The 22,729-nt window shown below is 44.1% G+C and overlaps 1 protein-coding gene across 5 annotated transcripts in view; it reads right to left on the bottom strand.

The window, feature by feature from the left end:
- LOC115167974 (basement membrane-specific heparan sulfate proteoglycan core protein) overlaps positions 1-22,729 on the bottom strand; it is a 157,801-nt gene that overhangs the window by 79,839 nt on the left and 55,233 nt on the right. For 4 of the 5 annotated variants that reach the window (XM_029722772.1, XM_029722774.1, XM_029722776.1 and 1 more), the window contains exons 4-14: positions 11,181-11,290; positions 9,427-9,485; positions 8,732-8,904; positions 8,263-8,295; positions 7,231-7,356; positions 6,782-6,991; positions 6,381-6,500; positions 6,107-6,238; positions 5,432-5,576; positions 4,324-4,475; positions 2,623-2,763 (exon numbers count right to left, since the gene is read on the bottom strand). In XM_029722772.1, coding sequence (XP_029578632.1) covers positions 2,623-2,763; positions 4,324-4,475; positions 5,432-5,576; positions 6,107-6,238; positions 6,381-6,500; positions 6,782-6,991; positions 7,231-7,356; positions 8,263-8,295; positions 8,732-8,904; positions 9,427-9,485; positions 11,181-11,290 — 1,401 coding nt within the window. The remainder of the gene's footprint in view (positions 1-2,622; positions 2,764-4,323; positions 4,476-5,431; positions 5,577-6,106; positions 6,239-6,380; positions 6,501-6,781; positions 6,992-7,230; positions 7,357-8,262; positions 8,296-8,731; positions 8,905-9,426; positions 9,486-11,180; positions 11,291-22,729) is intronic. The other variant, XM_029722775.1, reaches the window with a different exon arrangement.

The raw sequence follows: 22,729 nt of genomic DNA, 5'->3' as shown, positions 1-22,729 counted from the left end.
TCGGTCCACAACCTGGTCTTGGCTACTACCAGGAAGTGTTATAAGACTTTTTTTTTTTACCACTTTGTGGACATTGCTACAGTAAATGCTTTCATTCTCCACAAGCAGATGGCCAAAGCAAAAGGACAAACCCCTCTCTCCCAGTTAGCCTTCTGAGAGCTGCTGGTGTTGGAAATGGCTGAATTGGGGGCTCAAAGCAACCTCACAACCGTCACAAGACCCCCTACTCAAGGTGATCGCCACTATCCACCACATGACAAAAGGAAGAACTGCAAGCATTGCACAAAACACAGGAGGGGAAAAAAAGGGTGAAATGCCATTTCTTCTGTCCGAAATTCCAGTTTGCTTTTTGTTTCCTGGCAGAGAGGGACTGCTTTAAAGACTATCACGACATGCACAAGCTACGGTGAAAGGGAAATCAAATTAGCTACACCTGGGATGTAAAACGAACATGAGTGCTATTTGTAAATAGTTCCGCTTATTTATATTTTTGCACCTTTTTTAGTGAAGGACACGTGTGTAACCAAGTTTGCGTTTGATTAGACCTTTTTATATATATGTTGCTTTTGTATTGTTTTTGTTAACAGTTCATTTGTATGTGGGACCAACACATTGGATATGCCAAAGCTAATTGTTCTGGCACTTTGGAGAGGTTGACAAAACACTTGGATATCCCCTGTATGTCCCCCGACACCACCACAATGTTTGAGAGAGGTTGGTGTTGTAGAAATTTTGTTTTTTATAGTGACCAATAACTTTTAGGCACATCCAGTGTGCAAAAACAGTGCAATTACCACAGTCGGACACTTTTGAGAGGTTGAAAGGACATTTGAATGTACCCTGGATTATGGTTGCACATTTTGGGGAATATTCAGAGGTGGAAACTTTCCGAGGGAATTAACGGAAATATATGCAAATTAATATTAATACCATTTAAATGTTGATGTTTTTTGCATTGGATATATTTACCATATCATATGGAGACAGAAACAAACATTTTACCTTATCATAAGTAGACATAAATGCAAATTATTAAATCATTCCAATAGAAAAAAAATAATAAAAATTGTTATGAATTGAACTTTAATTAAATGAGTTGCCTCTTCACATGGGATGATTTCACTGAACAACAAAAGAAATGGAATATTGAATGATCCCCAATGATCCATCGCATCTCCCAAAAATGTTTTCAACATACATCTGTAAAATGATAGTCTAGAAACTAAAGCTTGGTTGTCTTCCTCTCAGGCTTCCATGTCTTCTCCCTGGACCTCCTAAATATCCACCTCTTGAACATCAGACTCTGGGACCTCATCTTCACTGTCACTTTTCAACCTTGTTGAGGATGGCCTGTTGTCAGGCTCAAAAAGCCAACAATTTGCCCAGATGGCAACCAATTTTTAAACCCTTGTATTGGTCAGCCTGTTGCGTGTTTTGATGTGTGTGTTCCCAAACAAGGACCAGTTGCGCTCTGAGGCGGCTGATGTTGGTGGGATTTGGAGGATGGAGGCAACAGGGGAAAGAGCCTCAGATCCACAAAGTCCCTTCCACCAGGTGGCTGATGAGATATGTTGGTACAACTGCCATATTGCAGCTCCATCCCAAAGCCCTTACTTGGAAGTGTACTTCGCCAGACTGCCAAGAACCTTGCCATCATCCAGGTCAAGGTGGCGAGACACGGCAGTGATGACACCATAGGCCTGGTTGATCTCTGCACCAGACAGGATGCTCTAGCCAGCATGCTTGAGGTCCAACATGTACGCTGCGGTGTGTATGGGCTTCAGGCAGAAGTCTTCACACTTTTTGATATATTTTCAGAACTGCAGTTTCCTCCGCTTGGAGCAACAGTGAAGTGGGCAGGGCAGTACGGATTTCTTCTTACATCAGCAAGCAAAGTCTGAACATCAGACAGGATGGCAGCCTCCCTCAATCCGTGCAATGCCTACTGCTTTCTAACACCAACACAATGTTTGAGGGAGGTTGATATGGTAGAAATTGTGTTTTTATACTGAACAAATAGCATTTAGGGATTGCAGATATGTAATAGCACTAGAATTATGTAATTTACAGACATATACCACTTTGGAGAGGTTTATGGACACTTACAACACCTGAAACCACTTACTAAAACATCTGCCCATTTCTAGTTGTTAGGTCTATCAATCCCATTTTCTTTCCTTCTGATATTGTTCACATGTTATGGAAGCCATCTGATGTCTGTTTCCAGCTCTAGTCATCAATAATTCACTTAAAGCTTGTCAATGAAAGATTACTTCAAAAACAACAAAAAGCGGTGTGTTCTTGATCTTATGTATTCTGAACTATGTAACCCCTATCTATCTTCTGATCATTTCCTCATCTCCCAGATGTCTTATTTTCAAATATACCACATTTCTGCATGTCAGAATCATGTAATTACACATGAATAACAGTTACTTTTGGGTATGTATATTTAGGCGGAAATCTACATTTTGCCATTACGTTTAAGAGGTTAAATACGTTTTTTATGTTCAGTAAAATCAATTACAAATGTCTGACTTTTTCACTAAATGTTTAGTTAAGGACAAATTACATCAATCATGACGTGCATGACAGGCATTAGTATTTGGTGAAGACCAGTACCTTTGAAGTCGTCCTCGTCAGTGAAGCGCAGATTGATCTGGTTTCGGTAGCGTCCAGTGTTCCCACAGTTCTTGGTGATGCCGAAGCAGAAGCAAGAGATACAACGTCCCTCCACACTGAAGTGACCGTCAGGACAGTTTCCTGGTGACGATGACGGAAAGGATGAGAAAACTGAACAAAAGGACAGCACGGTGCAAATAGAAGACATTAAACAGACATAGAACAGGCAAATAGATGCAGACAGACATAACATTTTAGGCATTTCATATACTCACAAAGCCATTATTTTATTATTGAAATAATTCATTATATGGTCTTTATACAGGTGTTGTGGTGGCTCATTCCAGGGAAGAGTAGCACACAATACCTGATTCCCACTACAGAGCCAACACAATCCATGATCTTTCCTTCTCACATTGTCCTTTCCAGCATGGTCCCAGCAGCTATGGTGGATGTCCTTTCCAGCATGGTCCCAGCAGCTATCCTTTCCAGCATGGTCCCAGCAGCTATGGAGGTTGTCCTTTCCAGCATGGCCACAGCAGCTATCCTTTCCAGCATGGTTCCAGCAGCTATGGTGGATGTTCTTTCCAGCATGGTCCCAGCAGCTATGGTGGTTGTCCTTTCCAGCATGGTTCCAGCAGCTATCCTTTCCAGCATGGTTCCAGCAGCTATGGTGGATGTTCTTTACAGCATGGTTCCAGCAGCTATCCTTTCCAGCATGGTCCCAGCAGCTATCCTTTCCAGCATGGTTCGAGCAGCTATCCTTTCCAGCATGGTCCCAGCAGCTATCCTTTCCAGCATGGTCCAGCAGCTATCCTTTCCAGCATGGTCCCAGCAGCTATCCCTTCCAGCATGGCCCCAGCAGCTATCCTTTCCAGCATTACCCCAGCAGCTATCCTTTCCAGCAGCTACGGTGGTTGTCCTTTCCAGCATGGTCCCAGCAGCTACGGTGGTTGTTCTTTCCAGTATGGTCCCAGCAGCTATCCTTTCCAGCATGGTTCGAGCAGCTATCCTTTCCAGCATGGGCCCAGCAGCTATCCTTTCCAGCATGGTCCCAGCAGCTATCCTTTCCAGCATGGTCCCAGCAGCTATCCTTTCCAGCATGGTCCAGCAGCTATCCTTTCCAGCATGGTCCCAGCAGCTATCCCTTCCAGCATGGCCCCAGCAGCTATCCTTTCCAGCATTACCCCAGCAGCTATCCTTTCCAGCAGCTACGGTGGTTGTCCTTTCCAGCATGGTCCCAGCAGCTACGGTGGTTGTTCTTTCCAGCATGGTCCCAGCAGCTATCCTTTCCAACATGGTTCCAGCAGCTACGGTGGTTGTCTTTTCCAGCATGGGCCCAGCAGCTATCCTTTCCAGCATGGTTCCAGCAGCTACGGTGGTTGTCTTTTCCAGCATGGTCCCAGCAGCTATCCTTTCCAGCAGCTACGGTGGTTGTCCTTTACAGCATGGTCCCAGCAGCTATTGTGGTTGTCTTTTCCAGCATGGTTCCAGCATGGTTCCAGCAGCTATGGTGGTTGTCCTTTCCAGCATGGTTCCAGCAGCTATCCTTTCCAGCATGGTTCCAGCAGCTATGATCGATGTTCTTTACAGCATGGTCCCAGTAGCTTTGATGGAACCATGCATAACCAGGCCAGCTCAAATCAGCTAGGCATGGCTTAGCTTGGCCCTATAGTGTGATTCAGGCAATAGAGTACATACCTGGTTTCTGTGTGAGGCTGAGCACCCCGTCAGGGATCCCAAACACCAGGCCCTTGGCATTGATGGCCTCACAGGTGTACGCCCCCTGGTCCGCCTCCTTTACGTCACGGATGGTCAGGCTGCCACGCCCATTCTCACTGGTCATTGAGATCCTGGGAAGACAGATACATATACATTGCTTACATTAATTACATTGATGCTTCAACCACATCAAATACTGCAGCCTGTGTGCGACTCTCCTCTAACCAAAGTGACGATTCACTTTTCAATGTTAACACCGGAGTGTCTAAAGGGCGTTCACAGGACAAGGACTATTATGACTCTAAATCTCTTTACTGAACTGACATATTGCTACAGGAAGTGCCATACAGCCTACTCTCTGCAACATTAGGCTTTCAGTGTGGTATTTAATAGTGATTGAGTTAACTCTCTGTAGGAGTTTATTTTGACAGATAATATAGCACTTTACTGTATAAAACAGCCATTCAATGGATATACAGTAAGCTCTGTTATTGGACATGATTGGCCACAAAGCAATAATTGAATAACTCAATACTTAATGACAGAAGTGTTTGAAAGATGTCTTCTTTGAATCAAACCAAACATGACTTGTCTGTAGATATATGACCGTGCTTAATCAGCAATGCATGAAATGCTGCATTTTGTGGGCTAACGGGATTGGATAGAGGACAAATCCTCAGTCATTTCAAAATCGTTATGGTCTGTTTCCAATCAATTATACGCAAGACTCATTTCACACAATCCCACAAACTAATCCCGGCTTTCTTTCCAGAGCTATCACTGCACAGATCAACACTCTCTTCCATAATGGCATCAGACAGAGTTTGAAGAGAAGCTACTTGTATCACGTAATAGAGGGGTTCAGAATGCCACATTAAATACTTATATGATGCATATCAACTGTAATATTATCTTCTGGAGTCGAATGTTTGCCAACACTCACACACAACTTAACATCCCATCGACTCAGGCTGGGGTCATTCAGACTGGGGCCATTGGCCTAAATGTCAAACTAAGTTTGTGATAAGAGCTGTTATGGGGTGAACCAGACATGGTTGGAAGGAGTAGGAGGACTGTACCAACTCACCTGCCACTGATGGGGATATGGCCCCAGTTGAGCCTCCAGGTGATGATGGGGGTGGGAACACCAACTGCCACACAGTTGAAAGTCACCGTCTCCCCCCGCTCCGCCTCAATAGATTCCTCCGGGGGACTGGTCACTGTGGGAGGAGCTTAAAGGGAAAGTTATGAGAAAACAATATGAGCATCTATAAAGCCAAGTATGCATGCACTGTGTGACATGATGGCGCACACACATTTCAAAACTAGTCCCCACTACCCAACCCCAATTTAAAAGGGCAGTGGTTTATTTGTGGACTCAAACTCTTTGGTGAGGCACAAACATGATGGAAAGTCCGGAAAAAAAATTACTGTTTGCCATGGATGGACAGTTCTGCACTGTGTCTCTGTCACCACAGTGTGAATGGAGTCACTTCAGTGGTCACGGTACAAAGGAACCTACGGGGTGACTACACAGGTGAGAGGCAGAGGGATGCACAGAGAAAATGGGGTTGGAGAGAGAAAGAGAAGAACAAAGAGAAAGAGTGAGAAAAGGGGGGGGTGAGGTTTTGAGGGAGAGAGTGAATGAGTGAATGAGAAAGAGGCTGAGAGAGACAGACAGCTAGAGCAAGATTGTCAGAGAGAGACAGGACAGAGGAAGACGGACAAAGACAGAGAGACGGTATGATGGTCAGGGACTTACTGCAGCCGTACTCATCCGAGCGGTCAGGGCAGTCAGGCTCCTCATCACACTGATAGCTAGATGGGATGCAGGTGCGGTCACTGAGGCACACAAACTGCTCTGGGGCACACGTGTCACCTGGACCTCTGGTGGCTGGAACACAAGAAGAGATAGAAAATGACTTCATCTTCATTCATGTAAACACAGAAACTCACAAATGAAAGTGCTTTTTAGTCTAGGACTAGAAAAACGGTCCTTTAGTGTTCAACCAATAAACGTTGGATGTGGAACTCACGGCAGTCGGTCTCGTCTGAGTTGTCCTCGCAGTCGTTGTCTCCATCGCAGCGCCACAGCTTGAGAGCACAGCGGCCGTTCTTACACTTGAACTCATTGGGTTCACAGGGAGAGGGCGTGCCTGGAGCCAGACAGAGGGGCGTGATCAGAGGAGCACTTCAAATCAGACACCTTGATCAGGTGTGTTTAAATGAAGCAGATGCAAAGCTTTGTGACTGACAATTGTGTGTGTGTGTGAAAGGATGATGAATGGGAGAGATAGAAAAGGGCACACAAACTGATAAACGGCCACACAAACTGATAAACTGATAAACGTTGCCCTCCTCTCTCGCCCTCCTTCTGTGTGCCTCCCTGTGCGTATACTGCACTTTTGAAGTCTTCGTGTGTGTCCCTGATTCTCACCACATCTGAACTCGTCGCTGCCGTCAGAGCAGTCCCTCTCTCCATCACACAGGTAGTCTCTGGGGACACATTCCCCGTTCTGACAGGTGGCCTGGTCCACTTTGCAGGGCCCTAGGGGGTCAGGGGGGCCAAGGGGGCGTGTGGACTTCTTGATGGGGGGGGTGGTGGTGGTGGGAGGGGTCGGGGTCACTGGTCCAGGCTGAATCTTATCTGATCAGATCAAAATCAAAAAGAGTTTTTAAATACTGTTCATACAGCCATAACCAGAGTTGCCCTGAGATATGGCTGTAGATGCCATGGTTAGAAGCCACGTCAGGGCAATATCCAGACATGACGCTCTTCTTAGGATACAACAAACTTCAGACCCTTTGTCATTACTCCACACTCCACCACACCAATGCCATTTCCGATACACCACACTCCACCACACCAATGCCATTTCCACTCACCACAATCCAGCTCATCACTCATGTCATTGCAATCAGGTCTGTTGTCACACAGGTACTCCAGAGGGATACAACCCCCATCCTGACACGTGTGCTCATCCTTCATGCAGGGCAGAGGGTTGGGGACCACTGAGAGAGACGGGGGAGGGGGGTGGGGTTCAAGGGTCAGACATGCACGGCTAAAAGGCCACCACACAACACAACGCTTGCTGTTCAAAAATCTGGTTTAATACAAGGAGACCTTCCACGGTGGAGGCTGGCGTCACTTAAAATCGGAAGATGGGCTCATTGTAATGGCTGGAATGGAATGGTATCACAGACGCCATGTATGATACCGTTCCATTCCAGTCATTACTATGAACCGTTCTTCTTTCACCAGCCTCCACTGACCCTCCTGCGTCACAGCAGGTCAGGCTCGGGCCTGGGGCTTATCAAAGGTCTAACAGTTTACTGTACTGTACCGTAGGTGGGAAATGGCCTTGTTCGATAGGCAATTGAGATCCTTCTGAAGAAACTCTTGACGATTTACACACTACAGAAACTCTGATGGTTTTAATTTATTTATTTATTTATTTTTAGCAAAAAGCCATATCTATAACTAAACTCATGCCATGCAAAAATCTTCGCAGTCCTCTTGGGCAATCCAAAACCAAAACGTTGTCAGACATCTACTCTAGGTGCACACATGCATAACATTCCTGCGTGAACTCCCACAGATCTCCAGAGAGCTAGTTGTCATCTCCATGCTCCTCATCCAGAAATAGCTACAGAACAGTCATATCGTTTCTACAGCAGCTCTGGCAGTCTCCGTGCAGCAGGCATGGTACCACACCTGGGTTCAAATACTATTTGACGTCTTTCAAATACTTGTAGCGTTTGCTTCAGCCTGCCTGGAGTGACAGATGGGCGGGGTTTGCTCTTTTGCTAGTTTTCTATTGGTTCCATTGAGCCATGCATGCTCAATCAAACCCATCTAAAGTATTTAAAATGATTTCCAATAGCATTGAACCCAGGTCGGCATGGTACAGTACAAACCTGGGACAGCCATGGGGTTCACAAGGGGCAGAGCTAGAAACCAGAGAGACAAGTTAAGGGCACTACTTAGGGTTCACCTAGCCCTCCTTTTTCTTTATTTTCATATTGTATTGTTTTATTGACAGAAATAGGCCAGAATGAAGGGGAGACTTATAGAGGAGAAGTCAAAATAGTGAAGAAGAACGGTGAAAAGAGGCCACCACCTAGCCCTTTTTAGCTCGATGCCTTGGGCTGGCTAGCCTAGCTTATTTGAAATATTGTAATGAGATATGATCAATGTCTGAATTAAATAAAGAATACTATAGCTATTTTTTTTCTCTCACTTGTACAGCATTTATAGTCAGAAGATGTCAGTTACAACTTCCTAAATTGGATGCCATACATTCGACAACTTCCTTACATGGAAACCGTACCGTACACTGGACAGCCCTGATAACGCAGAGTAAACATTATCCCCTGTGGTTGTTACCTTCTCCCAGGCGTCTGAACTGGAAGCCCTGGACAGAAGTGATGTAGGAGGCGATGGTTCCCTCCTTCACCACTCCATACAACACGTTGCGGATCTGATTTTCGTTGTTGTTGTAGTCAGAGCCCACGTCAAGCTCTACAAACACATCCACTCCATTCTGCCTGGGCATCTTCCTAAACAGACCAGGACAGAACAGAGGGGGCTGTTAGAGACGGACGTGATGACAATAACATTTGGGGCAGCAGGTAGCTTAGCGGTTAAGAGCGTCGGGCCAGTAACCGAAAGGTTGCTGGTTCGAATCCCCATGCCGACTAGGTGAAAAATCAGTCGACATGCCTTTGAGCAAGGCACTTAACCCTAATTGCTCCTGTAAGTCGCTCTGAATAAGAGCGACTGTTAAATTACTAAAATTTATATTTTACAGTACAGTGCTCACGTTTGAATCTGTGTTTGGCCCGGGGCATATCATGATTTTCTCATGCTAAGAACATTGATTAGTGACACGCAGCTTGGAGACTGTGTTTGCTGAATCAACCAGAGGAGAGTCTAAGATGAAGCCTAAGCATTAGCTCTGGGAACCAAGTCTTCAAATCTCAGACAAGGTTGCTCTTCACGCGATCATAGTTCCCTGAACCACTTTTGTTACACCCAGGCTTAAGTAAGTCACAGCAGCTGGAGGTGAACAGTGATCTTACTTGATGAGGACCACATTTACAGTCTGGATGCCTGAGATCTTGTTGTACTCTGACTCCAACTGTGGAAGAGAGAAAATAATACTTAGATGGGTACAAACGAGCATGTAGATGTTTTAACAAGTTTAAAAACGTTCCTAACAAGTGCTCTTACATACATTGATGTACAGTAGTATATTGTACAATAAAATATATTGACTAAAATGATCTACAGTATTTGACCTGCTGACAGACATGACTTGGCAGTGGAATGCAAGGTGTGAGAATCCTGCCCTGGCCTGTGTAAATGATACAGCCCCTGTGGGGAGGGAGGGATGGGCATACAGTGTAGAGAATCTATTTGACTCTGGGATAGGTCTACTGTGCACTATATCTGGAATAGGACTACCGTGTACAGTACACAGTATATGGTTCTAGAATAGGCCTACCATGTACAGTACACAGTATATGGTTCTAGAATAGGCCCACCATGTACAGTACAAAGTATATGGTTCTAGAATAGGCCTACCATGTACAGTACACAGTATATGGTTCTAGAATAGGACTACCGTGTACAGTATATGGTTCTAGAATAGGCCTACCGTGTACAGTACAGAGTACATCAAATGAAATGTATTTATATAGCCCTTCTTACATCAGCTGATATCTCAGTGCTGTACAGAAACCCAGCCTAAAACCCCAAACAGCAAGCAATGCAGGTGTAGAAGCACATGTGTACTGTACATGGCAAGTCTAGAATATGGTTCTAGAATAGGTCTACCATGTACAATACACAGTATATGGTTCTAGAATAGGGCTACCATGTACAGTACACAGTATATGGTTCTAGAATAGGTCTGTGTACAGTACACAGTATCTGGTTCTAGAATAGATCTACCGTGTACAGTACACAGTATATGGTTCTAGAATAGGTCTGTGTACAGTACACAGTATATGGTTCTAGAATAGGCCTACCATGTACAGTACACAGTATATGGTTCTAGAATAGGTCTGTGTACAGTACACAGTATATGGTTCTAGAATAGGCCTACCATGTACAGTACACAGTATATGGTTCTAGAATAGGACTACCATGTACAGTACACAGTATATGGTTCTAGAATAGGCCTACCGTGTACAGTATACAGTACATCAAATTAAATGTATTTATATAGCCCTTCTTACATCAGCTGATATCTCAGTGCTGTACAGAAACCCAGCCTAAAACCCCAAACAGCAAGCAATGCAGGTGTAGAAGCACGTGTGTACTGTACATGGCAGGTCTAGAATATGGTTCTAGAATAGGCCTACCATGTACAGTACACAGTATATGGTTCTAGAATAGGCCTACCATGTACAATACACAGTATATGGTTCTAGAATAGGTCTACCGTGCACAGTACACAGTATATGGTTCTAGAATAGGCCTACCATGTACAGTACACAGTATATGGTTCTAGAAAAGGCCTACCGTGCACAGTACAAAGTATATGGTTCTAGAATAGGCCTACCATGTACAGTACACAGTATATGGTTCTAGAATAGGTCTGTGTACAGTACACAGTATATGGTTCTAGAATAGGCCTACTGTGTCCAGTACACAGTACATGGTTCTAGAATAGGCCTACCGTGTACAGTACACAGTATATGGTTCTAGAATAGGCCTACCATGTATAGTACACAGTATCTGGTTCTAGAATAGGTCTACCGTGTACAGTATATGGTTCTAGAATAGGTCTGTGTACAGTACACAGTATATGGTTCTAGAATAGGCCTACCGTGTCCACCACCGCATCCGAAATCTCCTCGAAAGACAGTGAGTAGATGTCCTCCATGTCAGGCCTGTACACGATGGAGTCTGTGAAGTTCACCAGAGCTCTGTAGTACGCTAGTACAGAGAGACAACGGTTAGTTTAACCACATGATGACATACAGGAACCACAGCGTACATAAAGGACAACATAATGTACACAAGGCCAAATTTGCATGGGATTTTCCTTCGGTGGTGTTGCCTTGTTAAAAATGAATTGAGATTAATTTAGTTATGCTTGGCTACTGGTTGGGAACAATTTGCCTCTGGCAGGCCTTGGATCAATGTTTGGAGAAAGAAACTCGAGAAACATAACTGTGGCTAAATTCAGAGCCATGTACAAATGATGGGGTATAGTTCCATATTGTGGTCTGTAGTAAAACTAACAACTGCACCGCATTTACACTCGAACGAGAGGCACAGCAGGCATAAACATGCCCACGTATGCCCACACCAACACTCACACACACAAACACACTCTCTGTCTATAACACAAAATGTGCACTTCAGACACACACGTCAACACTTGTCATACAAATACACACACATCCACACGTGTGGACAATCACACACAAGTACAAGTACACTGTCAGCAAAGGTGGGTCACTCACTACCTTGCGAGCTACACTTTTACTCACAGTGAAAAGGTGACATCACAGATGGAGATAGACACTGAATGAGAAGGGAAACCCCAGCCCAGCTACAGCCCCAACCCAGGCAGCGGCACTACTAAACCAACAGCTGCGGTGAAAAAAACCTCCAGTGAGTGATTCTCAGCGTTCCCTACCCATCCATGAAGTCAAACACATCAGAGAGGCTGGGGCTGCCTATGGAGAACAGAGGCTAGCTAAGCTACCCTGACCTGGTGCTATGCATTAAGCAGTTCATCCTCAAGTAGGTCATACTATAGACACTGTACTATCCATAGTGGTGGTCTATGGTCGATTTACGCAACTTAGAAAGTGTCACCTTCTGTAGACATACTGTAGGCTACTGTCACTGCTTCTCTACTTGGTCTCCTAGCAACTAAAGAAACAACAACTAATGGTTTGTCTTATTATTACATGGTCTATTTTATTGCATATCTATTTACTTTCCAAGACGCACATCTTCTCCCATACCACTCACAAATACACCTCCTTTAAATAGCCCGGGCCAGCTCACCCTCAGGGTGCACCTATTTTCACAACCCTGCCAACCTTGTTGAGCTGGCCTGGGTCTGCCAGCTTGTGTTCAGCTTGGTCTCTGCCTGGCCTGGTTCGGGGAAGGAAGTCAATATTTGGGTTCTTTCTTACAGTCAGTTGCTACTTGCCATGGCTCTACTGACGAGTCGTGTTTTCTGTGGGTATACCCTGGATTGGGGCCTCAAGTCAACAGAACACACGCACATCTTCCCTCCTGTCTTTCTCTTTCTCCCCCCCCCCTCTTCCTCTTTGCGGTTGAAGTAATTACATACTGCTAGACGACGTGTTGCTGTGTTCCTGTTGACAATGACAGCGTGCGTTCATCATGCTTTAGGAACCCTACTGTTTAATTAAAAGTTGGATTAAGAGTACCTCACACACACACACAGGCTGTCCCATACATCCACTGTGTTGAGGCCCTAAGGGGTCTGATTGTGCCAGTGACAGGGCAGACTGGCCGGCAGCAGTGTTATTATGGTTGGTGGTGAGAATCTGCCATTCAAAGCAGATCTTAGTTTCCTCGAATTACAATAGAACATTGGCACAAGCTAGCCTGGTTCCTCCATGACACCTGCCACTTCTTTTTGCAGAGTGAACTTCAAAGATTTCGTATAAAAACCCACACAGTAGGCCTCTCGAGTGGCGCAGCGGTCTAAGGCACTGCATTACAGTGCAAGCTGCGTTACTACAGATCCTGGTTCGATACCGGGTTGTGTCACAGCCGGCCGCGCCCGGGAGACCCCCGAGGCGACACACAATCGGCCCAGCGTCGTCCGGGTTAAGGGAGGGTTTGGCTGGTCGGGATGTCCTTGTCCCATCGCGCTCTAGGGACTCCTTGTGGCGGCCGGGCGCATGCTGGCTGACACGGTCGCCAGCTGTACTGTGTTCCTCCGACACATTGGTGCGGCTGGCTTCCGAGTTAAGTGGGCATCGTGTCGAGAAGCAGTGCAGCTTGGCGGGGTTGTGTTTCGGAGGACGCACGGCTCTCGACCTTCACCTCTCCCGAGTCCGTACGGGAGTTGCAGCGATGGGACAAGACTGTAACTACCATTTGGATATGACGAAATTGGGGAGATTTTTTTATTTATTTTTTATATAAAAAAATAAACCCACGCAGTGAGCTGACTATGTAGTGTAGAACTGTATAGCCTGGCATGGACATGGCCGACTGTTCCATACAGTCAGGCGGGCCTAAAAGGATATATTGTACGGTTTGAAAACAGTACCAGAAGACAAGCAACATCAAAAGGGCTGACCAAAGGGCCTCATTTGACCCACAGATAATAAAATCACTTCCCTTGGCACTTGCCCTGCAGCGAACAGACACACACACACACCCAGTAACAGACGTTAGCCCTGTCTCTGAGCTCGCCGCTCTGATGACACGTCACGGCCTTGTGAGCACACTCAGTGCCCATGAGTTTTTCATTACAGCGTTGGGCTGTGCCCTTAACGCTAATGAGGGCTCCCTGGCCTGCTCTCTCTCTGTCCTCTCCCTCTCTCGCTCTTTTCCTCCTTCTATCCCTCTCTCTGACGAGCATTCTGCCAAATGCCACTTACTTTTTCCATCGGGGACATCCCCCGTCAAGCACCACCAAGGGTGATGAAACTGCCTGCCAAGAGAGAGCGCGGGGGAGAAAAAAAACGAGCCCGGATAAATAGCATTCCAAACCCTTAATTCATAAACGTATTTAGTTATTAAAGCTGTGCAGCAGAAATGTGGTGGTTTTGTGAGGCGGGCCGGCCCCCCCTCTGAACATACAGAGGCCTGTAGCAAAAGACAAAGAGCTGATTGAGCACGCGCCCCAGACGCTTTCAGCCTGACCTTCAACCCCCTTCTCTCCATTCAGCGCCTATGGCAGGGGAGTGGGGGAGAAATAAAGAGAGGGAGAAAGAGAATGAAAGAGGGAGAGAGAGAGAGAGGGAAGAGAGCGTGAGGGTTAAAACGAACGAGAGAGAAATAGAGAAAGAAAAATTTGAGAGAGGGTGTGTGGGAGAACGAGACCATAAGCCTACAAGAACAAGGCCCAAGTCGTATTACCACGCATCCCACGAGGAACCGGCTAAGTACGAGGGTCTCTCTCTGTCCCCTCCCCCACCCCCCACTGCTGGTGGTCAGCCAAACAGGCCTGTTCTACAGAATAGACTGCTTCAGAGCTCAAGGGAATGACTTCTGGCCCCAATATTACTGGAACTCCTTTGTGCTCTCTCCCCAAGCACACAATGTGAATGTCAAAAAACCCTTGAGGGAAACAGCAGAACACTTCACTACTATATTGACTGTTTGATTTTCCCCTTTATGTTCACTATAGTGACATGTTTGTACAGCACTGACGAATGTATAAGGCTGAAACGTATGCGTTTTTCTGTTTTATTTCTCGCACCTTGCACTGTCATCCTTTGCATTGTATCGAGCATGGAGTAAGTAAGTAAGTATATTCCTTTTGCATCTCTGCCTCCTTGAGTTCTTCCTTTTTATGGTTTGAGTGCGAGTACCTTTGGAACTCTCTCTAGATTTTTTCTTCTACGCACCGGCCACCTTTCTTGTTAGCCTGAGTGTAAACACTCATATTGGCTTTCCACTATACAGACAAAAATCCTTTCACAAAATCCGTTTGCATCATTGGGGTGGGCCAATCCATTATCCAGTTCAGTCATGCTTAGTGTTGGAACTAAACTACAACCCTGAAAATGAAATAAGGGAATATTGGAAGTCACTGCAGTGTGAAATATGTAACATGATTTTCAAGACTAAATGATAAACGGCGACTCATCAAAAGAGAAACGAAAACCTGTTTTAACCTAAATGTTTTTAGCTGGAAATGCTGGTGTCAGGGAGGGAGTGAACGCTATGACAAGACGCAACAACCCCATCATTTTCCATTGGCAACAGAAAACATTGCAGCCTGCCTGAAATGGAAAAAAAACTTCAGACTGGACTCAAACTTCACAAGACCAAGAGTCCCAGGAATGGTGTCTTGGGGGTGAATGTGGAAATGAGAGTGTTTAGCTGAACAGAGCAGATGATGATAAGACTCGTCAAGGTATTTGAATAGAGGGAGAAGGGACGTAATAACAGTAGACATAGAGATCAGGTAGAGCATTGGACTTACTGTAGTCTGCCTGGTCTGGGCTTAGAATTTCCCCAATAAATTGAGGTTCCACCAGTGGTGCTATGGTAAGGGGAGTAGGGTGGGGGGTGGAGGGCAGACGGGAGTGGTGTGGGGTCAAAGATAGGGGGCTCCCGAGTGGCGCAGCGGTCTAAGGCACTGCATCTCAGTGCAAGAGGCGTTACTACAGTCCCTGGTTCGAATCCAGGCTGTATCACATCCGGCCATGATTGGGAGTCGCATAAGGTGGCGCACAATTGGCCCAGCATCGTCCGGGTTTGGCCGTCATTCTAAATAAGAATTTGTTCTTAATAACTGACTTGCCTAGTTAAAAAAAAGATTCAATATTTATTTATTTATTTATTTTTTAAATAGGGGTCAAAAGAGAAAATAAGAACAAGTGAGACGAATCAGGAAAAAGGACAGAGTTACTCGAGTCAGGTGAGTGCGGAACGGAGTGTAAGGGGAAAGAAACAAACAGAAAGTGTTGATTAGAAAGAACAGAATAGTTGTTCTCTCAACAGAAACAGTTGCACAACTAAGACAAATTCCCTGGGCTATTCAGACTGAATGAATTGTGAGGAGGGCCGAGCTTTGTGGAAATTGAACATCGCGATGTGTGAACAGTGTGAAAATACCTCGTAGGGCACAAGGACAAGTCTGTGATAACCAATGACTGTTTCCTGTGAGATGAAGAATCCTGATGTGTACAGTATATCCAATGGAACTGCAATGTATTAAATATAGTTGCAGTCTATCAGTAGATCTGTTACATTCCACTCTCTTTAACGTCCCGTCACATAGACATATGTGAACCAGATGATAACTGAGACACACATTTAATGAATATCAGAAGACACGACAGAGCTATAATGCATGAGTTGTACACTATATCTAGTATAGCAGCAGTGTATCTACAATGTGATATTCCTCTGACATCAATGCCACTTGACACAGAGAGGGAATTTACAATGTTAATAACGATAAATGTAAAAATGCTAAACAGTTGTCTATAATCTACAGTGCATCTGTAATGACCCATACATTCAATACTAATGTCCATTCACAGAGCAAAGTACCTCAAATGTAGGAATGACAAATACTGTACATTCAATGAATATCTGACATGACAAAGTCCATATATGTAGTATCTAAAGAGTATAGCAGCAGTGTATCTGATCACACTGCAATGCGTGTTAAAGATACTATCTGCAATGCTCCTTTGACATGCATGTCCATTCACACACTCATTCCAGTGTGAGCTTGATGATAAATGACCAACGCACTGAATGGGAAAACCAATGACAAAGCTCCGTTGCATGACAGAGTCCAAGGGAAAGAGGTCAGAGGTTATCTCTTAGGGAATTATGTCAATATATCACTGGAGCTGAATGGAAATCCTTCAGACTGGACCCACTTCACTCTCTGCATTTGCGTGTGCGTCACAAAATGACACCTTATGCCCTGTATAGTCCACTTCCTTTGACCACAGGGCTCTCGTCAAAAGTAGTGCACTATTTAGGGAATAGGGAGATATTTGGAAAGCAGCCTGCTTCTCGAATGGTTGGATCCACTCTGTAAAAAAGGGGGTTTCGGACTCGGAGCGTCAACTAGGAGTTGGCACTTCCTGTTGTTCCCATTAGGATGGAAAAGGCTGGGAGACTGCACTGATTTCTCACTAAAAACCAGTGCAATATATTACACTTGAAAGACATCAATGGGACTATTTTCTGATGATTCAATCATTCTTCCATTGCTTTGGTTAGACCAGCGGACATGCTCTGAAAGTCATTGAGCAGGAGTTTGAGAAGAAATTCTCATAGTGTAAACATTTCTACTAGGTCATTTAAGCAATAAGGCCCTATGGGGTGTGGTACATGGTCAATACACCACGGCTAAGGGCTGTTCTTATGCGCAACGTGGAGTGCCTGGATACAGCCCTTAGCCGTGGTATATTGGCCACATACCACAAACCCCTGAGGTGCCTTATTGCTATTAGAAACTGGTTACCAATGTCATTTCAGCAGTAAAAATAAATGTTTTGTCATACCCGTGGTATACAGTCTGATATACCACGGCTGTCAACCAATCAGCATTCAGGGCTCGAACCACCCAGTTTATAATAAACATTATATCACTGTAGACTATTCTGCAAAGAAATACATAATAATAATAATAATACAAATCTCATTTGCATTTATATCAGTGCAATAATATGCATTATGCAATGCTAACTCTTACAGTGAGGTTCTAGCTGCAGGAACTCTTATAAAGGCTCCAGTCCAGAGTCTGTTGCCTGTCATAAACTTGAACTGCTGATGAAGCCTATAATAATCAAGTAGGTATGCTGGATCCAGCAGTGCCCAGATCCAGCCGTGCCCCTGCCGCGCACACAGAAACACAGGCCTTCACTGAGACAATATCATTGAATAGACTAGAGAGAATGTATGATGCATGCCCCTCCCTTGCTTGGCGAACAAGTTCATACGATTTAATGAAGGGATCGATGTAAGTTGATGCTCTAAGAACAGAAGTCAAGTCTCTACAGGAAAGATGGCTTCAACCAGCTCTGCTTCACAGTAACATTCTCCAGAAACAGTATAGATGTTCCTATGTGTTCCTGTCAAATACATAGAACAATGACAGTGCAGTGTGTGTCAAAAGGCGGCGGCGGCCCCTTCCCTAAAGGCTAAAGGGTTTGTGGGTAGTCCAGTTCATGGTGACCCAAACTAATTAGTGTTAATGAAGCATCTGAACAACTTCAAAGAGCTACTGGAAATGTTGCGATCCTTGTCAGTCAAATTGCTGCCACGAGAGAAAAAAAAGAGCAGAGCGGTAGTGGCTAAACTCTCCTGTTAAGTCCTGGGCTACTGTTGGTCGTCGACGACTCCGTACGGTAAACACTGTTTCAGTGACTATCTGAGTCGTTACCAGATCAAAGAGTTGTGGGTAGTTTTGTTTCCCATTCTTTTGGTCATTTCAGCAAGTAATGTGAATTAGCTTTTCAAACTACCGGAAGAAAAGCTGTAAACCGTTTAGCGAATCCCAGGAGAAGGATTATCACTATGATAATGGACAGTTGGTTACTCCCATAACGTAGAGCAGGAAACCATGTCTAACTGTAATACACTATGATAAACTCTGCACTGGAGGGAACTTGAGACTATTGAATAATCAGCTAGATAAGTGAACCACCATTATCTATTCACATATTTTCATTGGGATGTTCCGTAATATTTATATCCAAGTACATCTGAATATGTACTCTCTTTGTACTATCAAGTAGCCAAATCGACTTGCTGGCCTGACGAGCACACATGCAGGATTTGGTTTTCGGGCCAGAGATTAGTTGATATCCAACTGACATCAGTGATATCCTGTCAGTAATCTTGGTCAATTAGACAGATGTATTTGTTACCATCCGGTACAAGTAATAAGTTGAGAATTGTATCTGAAACCGTAACAAACATGCCCTCTGTGTAAACTAAATCTCTTGAAGAAGTGTTTGCTAAAGAGGAGAGGAAAAGTCCACTTTTCGAAGGCAACATGAACTGTTATTGGCACAACCGACCGTAGCAGCATCAAGGGCGCAGAGCTAGAGTGGATGAGCAAGCTGCTTCCCATGCCCCCTTTCATCATGACGGAACATCACCCACCACCCAATTAAATTAACTGCTACTATTGTTACACTAATATACAGCATGTTAATTATTCAAATGTAGTTCTTAAATTTAGCCTTTTTTTGAATTAAGAAAGAGTACATACAAATACCAGTACCTGGTTCCTCTTTCATATTGAAATCAAGAAGGAAAATAAGCCAGCTTACTATTGTGCAATGTCACATTCCTATTTTGACTAGGGTGGGGGCAATTTGTATTGTAGATTTTCTTAATTTTAAATACAAATAAAAGTGGTTTTGGAAGGATTCTAAGGGTGATTATTATGTTGCATAAATATGTTTAGTGCTTTCCCCCAGAATTATGGCCTAGATTGCTGCTTCTCGGGGGATAGATTGCTGCTTCTCAGGGATAGACTGCTGCTTCTCAGGGGATAGATTGCTGCTTCTCAGGGGATAGATTGCTGCTTCTCAGGGGATAGATTGCTGCTTCTCAGGGGATAGATTCCTGCTTCTCGGGGGATAGATTGCTGCTTCTCGGGGGATAGATTGCTGCTTCTCAGGGGATAGATTCCTGCTTCTCGGGGGATAGATTGCTGCTTCTCGGGGGATAGATTGCTGCATGCTGCTTCTCAGGGGATAGATTGCTGCTTCTCAGGGGATAGATTGCTGCTTCTCAGGGGATAGATTCCTGCTACTCAGGGCTGTTGCTAACATTTTGGCCCTGCATGCCCAATCAGTAATTTGACCATGATTACTACAAGGTTTAGATAGCTGGCGAGACCTAGCAATCTATAACATTTTAGCTGACATGGGCTAATTGAGTGAGTGTCAGTGACTGATATAATAGGAAAACTGCTGATACCAAATTTAGAAGTTTCACATTGTGTATTGTACTAGCCTATCTAAACGTAAGTTGTGACCCTGACTGACCTCCTAAAATCTAAGTGTTTATGTTGCTTATGCCTAGAGACCTGCTACTGCTTGTCAAAGTCTGGAAGACAGGCAGGCTTTCTTGAGCCTACTGCCTGAGATTCAGAGAAACAGCCCTTCTCTAATTCTATAGCCTACTAGAAACCATATATATTTTAATTATAATAATGCCAAAGTTGGCTTTCAACTCTTAAAATTGAGCCCAATATAACCGTTATCAATTATCACTCATTTTGAGAAATGGAAACTTTCTCCATTTGGAAAACATTTAGAAAGATAACATTCTTATTCGTGTGTATGAATTTACCATGTTCAATTTGACTGCCCTATTTTATTTGTTCTAAGCTAGCACAGAGATGTGAGGGTTTGTTCAGGAGAAAGAAGAGAAGAGTGCAGGCAGAGCCACAGTCACCAGTTAGAACTCATAAGATTATTATCAGGAGCTGCAAATTATGTTGTCAAGAGCAGCAATTAAGGGCTGCACCATTATTTATGCTTGAATCTGAAGAAAAATGTAATGAACAGCTTTAATTGTGACCGACAATCCAGATTAATTTTCTCCTGAAGATAATGTAAGAATTCATTAAAAAAGAAATTTAAAACAATGTTTTGGGTCCCACAGTTTGGGAACCATTGAGTAAAACCGTTCATACTGACACTGAATAAGAATCAAAGACAATGCCTTGGCACTTGAACAAATAAACAATCATGGATTAAGGGATGAAATTGAAATGCTTAACCCCATCACAGACAGTGTCCTAAAATACTACCGTTTGTTTTTTTCTTATCCTCTCATGAGTAGTCCTCTTATCGCACACCATCCCTTCCTCCCTTAGCAAGTTCTACTCAGCTTTCTGCCCCCTGTTCACGTCAGTGACGCAGGTGTGTCTGAGTGTGATCAGTGACCCCCTCCGAGAAGGTCAGAGCAGAACAACAACAAAGAACACACCAAAATAACTGCAGCTGCCGCCTCTTGTCTTTCTGCCCCATGTCGGTGTGACTATCTGAGAGCCCAGGCTGTCTGACAAACAACACCACTGGCTGACACACACATTACACACGTCACACTGTACTATGAAACAAAGATAAATTAGATAAATAATGATAGTAAAAAGCTTTGGGCCACCTTAAATGAATTTTTGGCAAAAAGGCAAACTCAGCTCCATCATTCATTGAATCAGTGTGACTATCTGAGAGCCCAGGCTGTCTGACAAACAACGCCACTGGCTGACACACACATTACACATGTCACACTGTACTATGAAACAAAGATAAATTAGATAAATAATGATAGTAAAAAGCTTTGGGCCACCTTAAATGAATTTTTGGAAAAAAGGCAAACTCAGCTCCATCATTCATTGAATCAGATGGCTTATTCATCACAAAACCCACTGATATTGTCCACTACTTAAATATTTTTTTTCATTGGAAAGATTAGCAAACGTGGGCATGACATGCCAGCAACAAATTCAGAATCTAACTGACCACATTTTGAAAGACAAGCATTGTAATTTGGAATTCCGTAAAGTGAGTGTGGAGGAGGTGAAAAAATTATTGTTGTCTATTAAAAACGACAAACCATTTGGGTCTGACAACTTAGTAGTGGACGATATTGCCATGAGAATGCTACCTGCCCCAATGCATAGTGCCAACTGTACAGTTTAGTGGAGGAGGAATAATGGTCTGGGGATGTGTTTCATGGTGTGTTTCATGGTTAGTTCCAGTGTAGGGAAATCGTAATGCTACAGCATACAATGACATTGTAGATGATTCTGTGCTTCCAACTTTGTGGCAAGAGTTTGGGGAAGGCCCTTTCCTGTTTCAGCATGACAATGCCCCCGTGCACGAAGCGAGGCCCATACAGAAATGGTTTGTCAAGATCGGTCTGGAAGAACTTGACTGGCCTGCACAGAGCCCTGACCTCAACCCCATCTAACACCTTTGGGATGAATTGGAACGCTGACTGCGAGCCAGGCCTAATTGCCCAACATCATTGCTTAACCTCACTAATGCTCTTGTGGCTGTATGAAAGTAAGTTCCCACAGCAATGTTCCAACATCTAGTGGAAAGCCTTCCCAGAAGAGTGGAGGCTGTTATAGCAGCAGACGGGGGACCAACTCCATTTTAATGCCCATGATTTTGGAATGAGATGTTCGATGAGCAGGTGTCCACATACTTTTGGTCATGTAGTGTATGTGGCAGTAGAGTAGTGGCCTAAGGGCACACACTTAATGTGTTGTGAAATCGCTTGTGAAATGTAATGTCATGTTTTTAATTGTGTATATACAGGGAGGGCATTGTGAGAATCTTCCCATGACCCCAAAGTTAAAACAAACTTCCTGGGAGCCTTTTGAAAAAAAAATTGGTGCCTTTGACCCATCTTAAACAAGTGTTGTCACTCTGCTGGAAATAACTTACATAATTAATTCCCTTTAATTGATATTTTATGGTTGAATTGTTTTAAAATAAATGAGTGTAAGAATACATGACACAGTGTATATACATTTCCACCTACTGTTTGCAGATGGGATTTCAAACATCACAAAAAACAAAAACCAAGCAGTCTCGAGGTCAATGTTGTCTGTGATAAAATGCCTTTAAACCAAGGGAAGACAGACTGAGTCAGACTGGAGAAGCATTGGGAAGAACTCTCTAACTAACCTCTGTTTCTATG

The sequence above is a fragment of the Salmo trutta genome, chromosome 30, assembly GCF_901001165.1.
Source record: "Salmo trutta chromosome 30, fSalTru1.1, whole genome shotgun sequence".
NCBI classification, from domain to species: domain Eukaryota; kingdom Metazoa; phylum Chordata; class Actinopteri; order Salmoniformes; family Salmonidae; genus Salmo; species Salmo trutta.
Note: the sequence above shows the minus strand (reverse complement) of the source record. Positions and strands in the feature narration are given on the sequence as shown.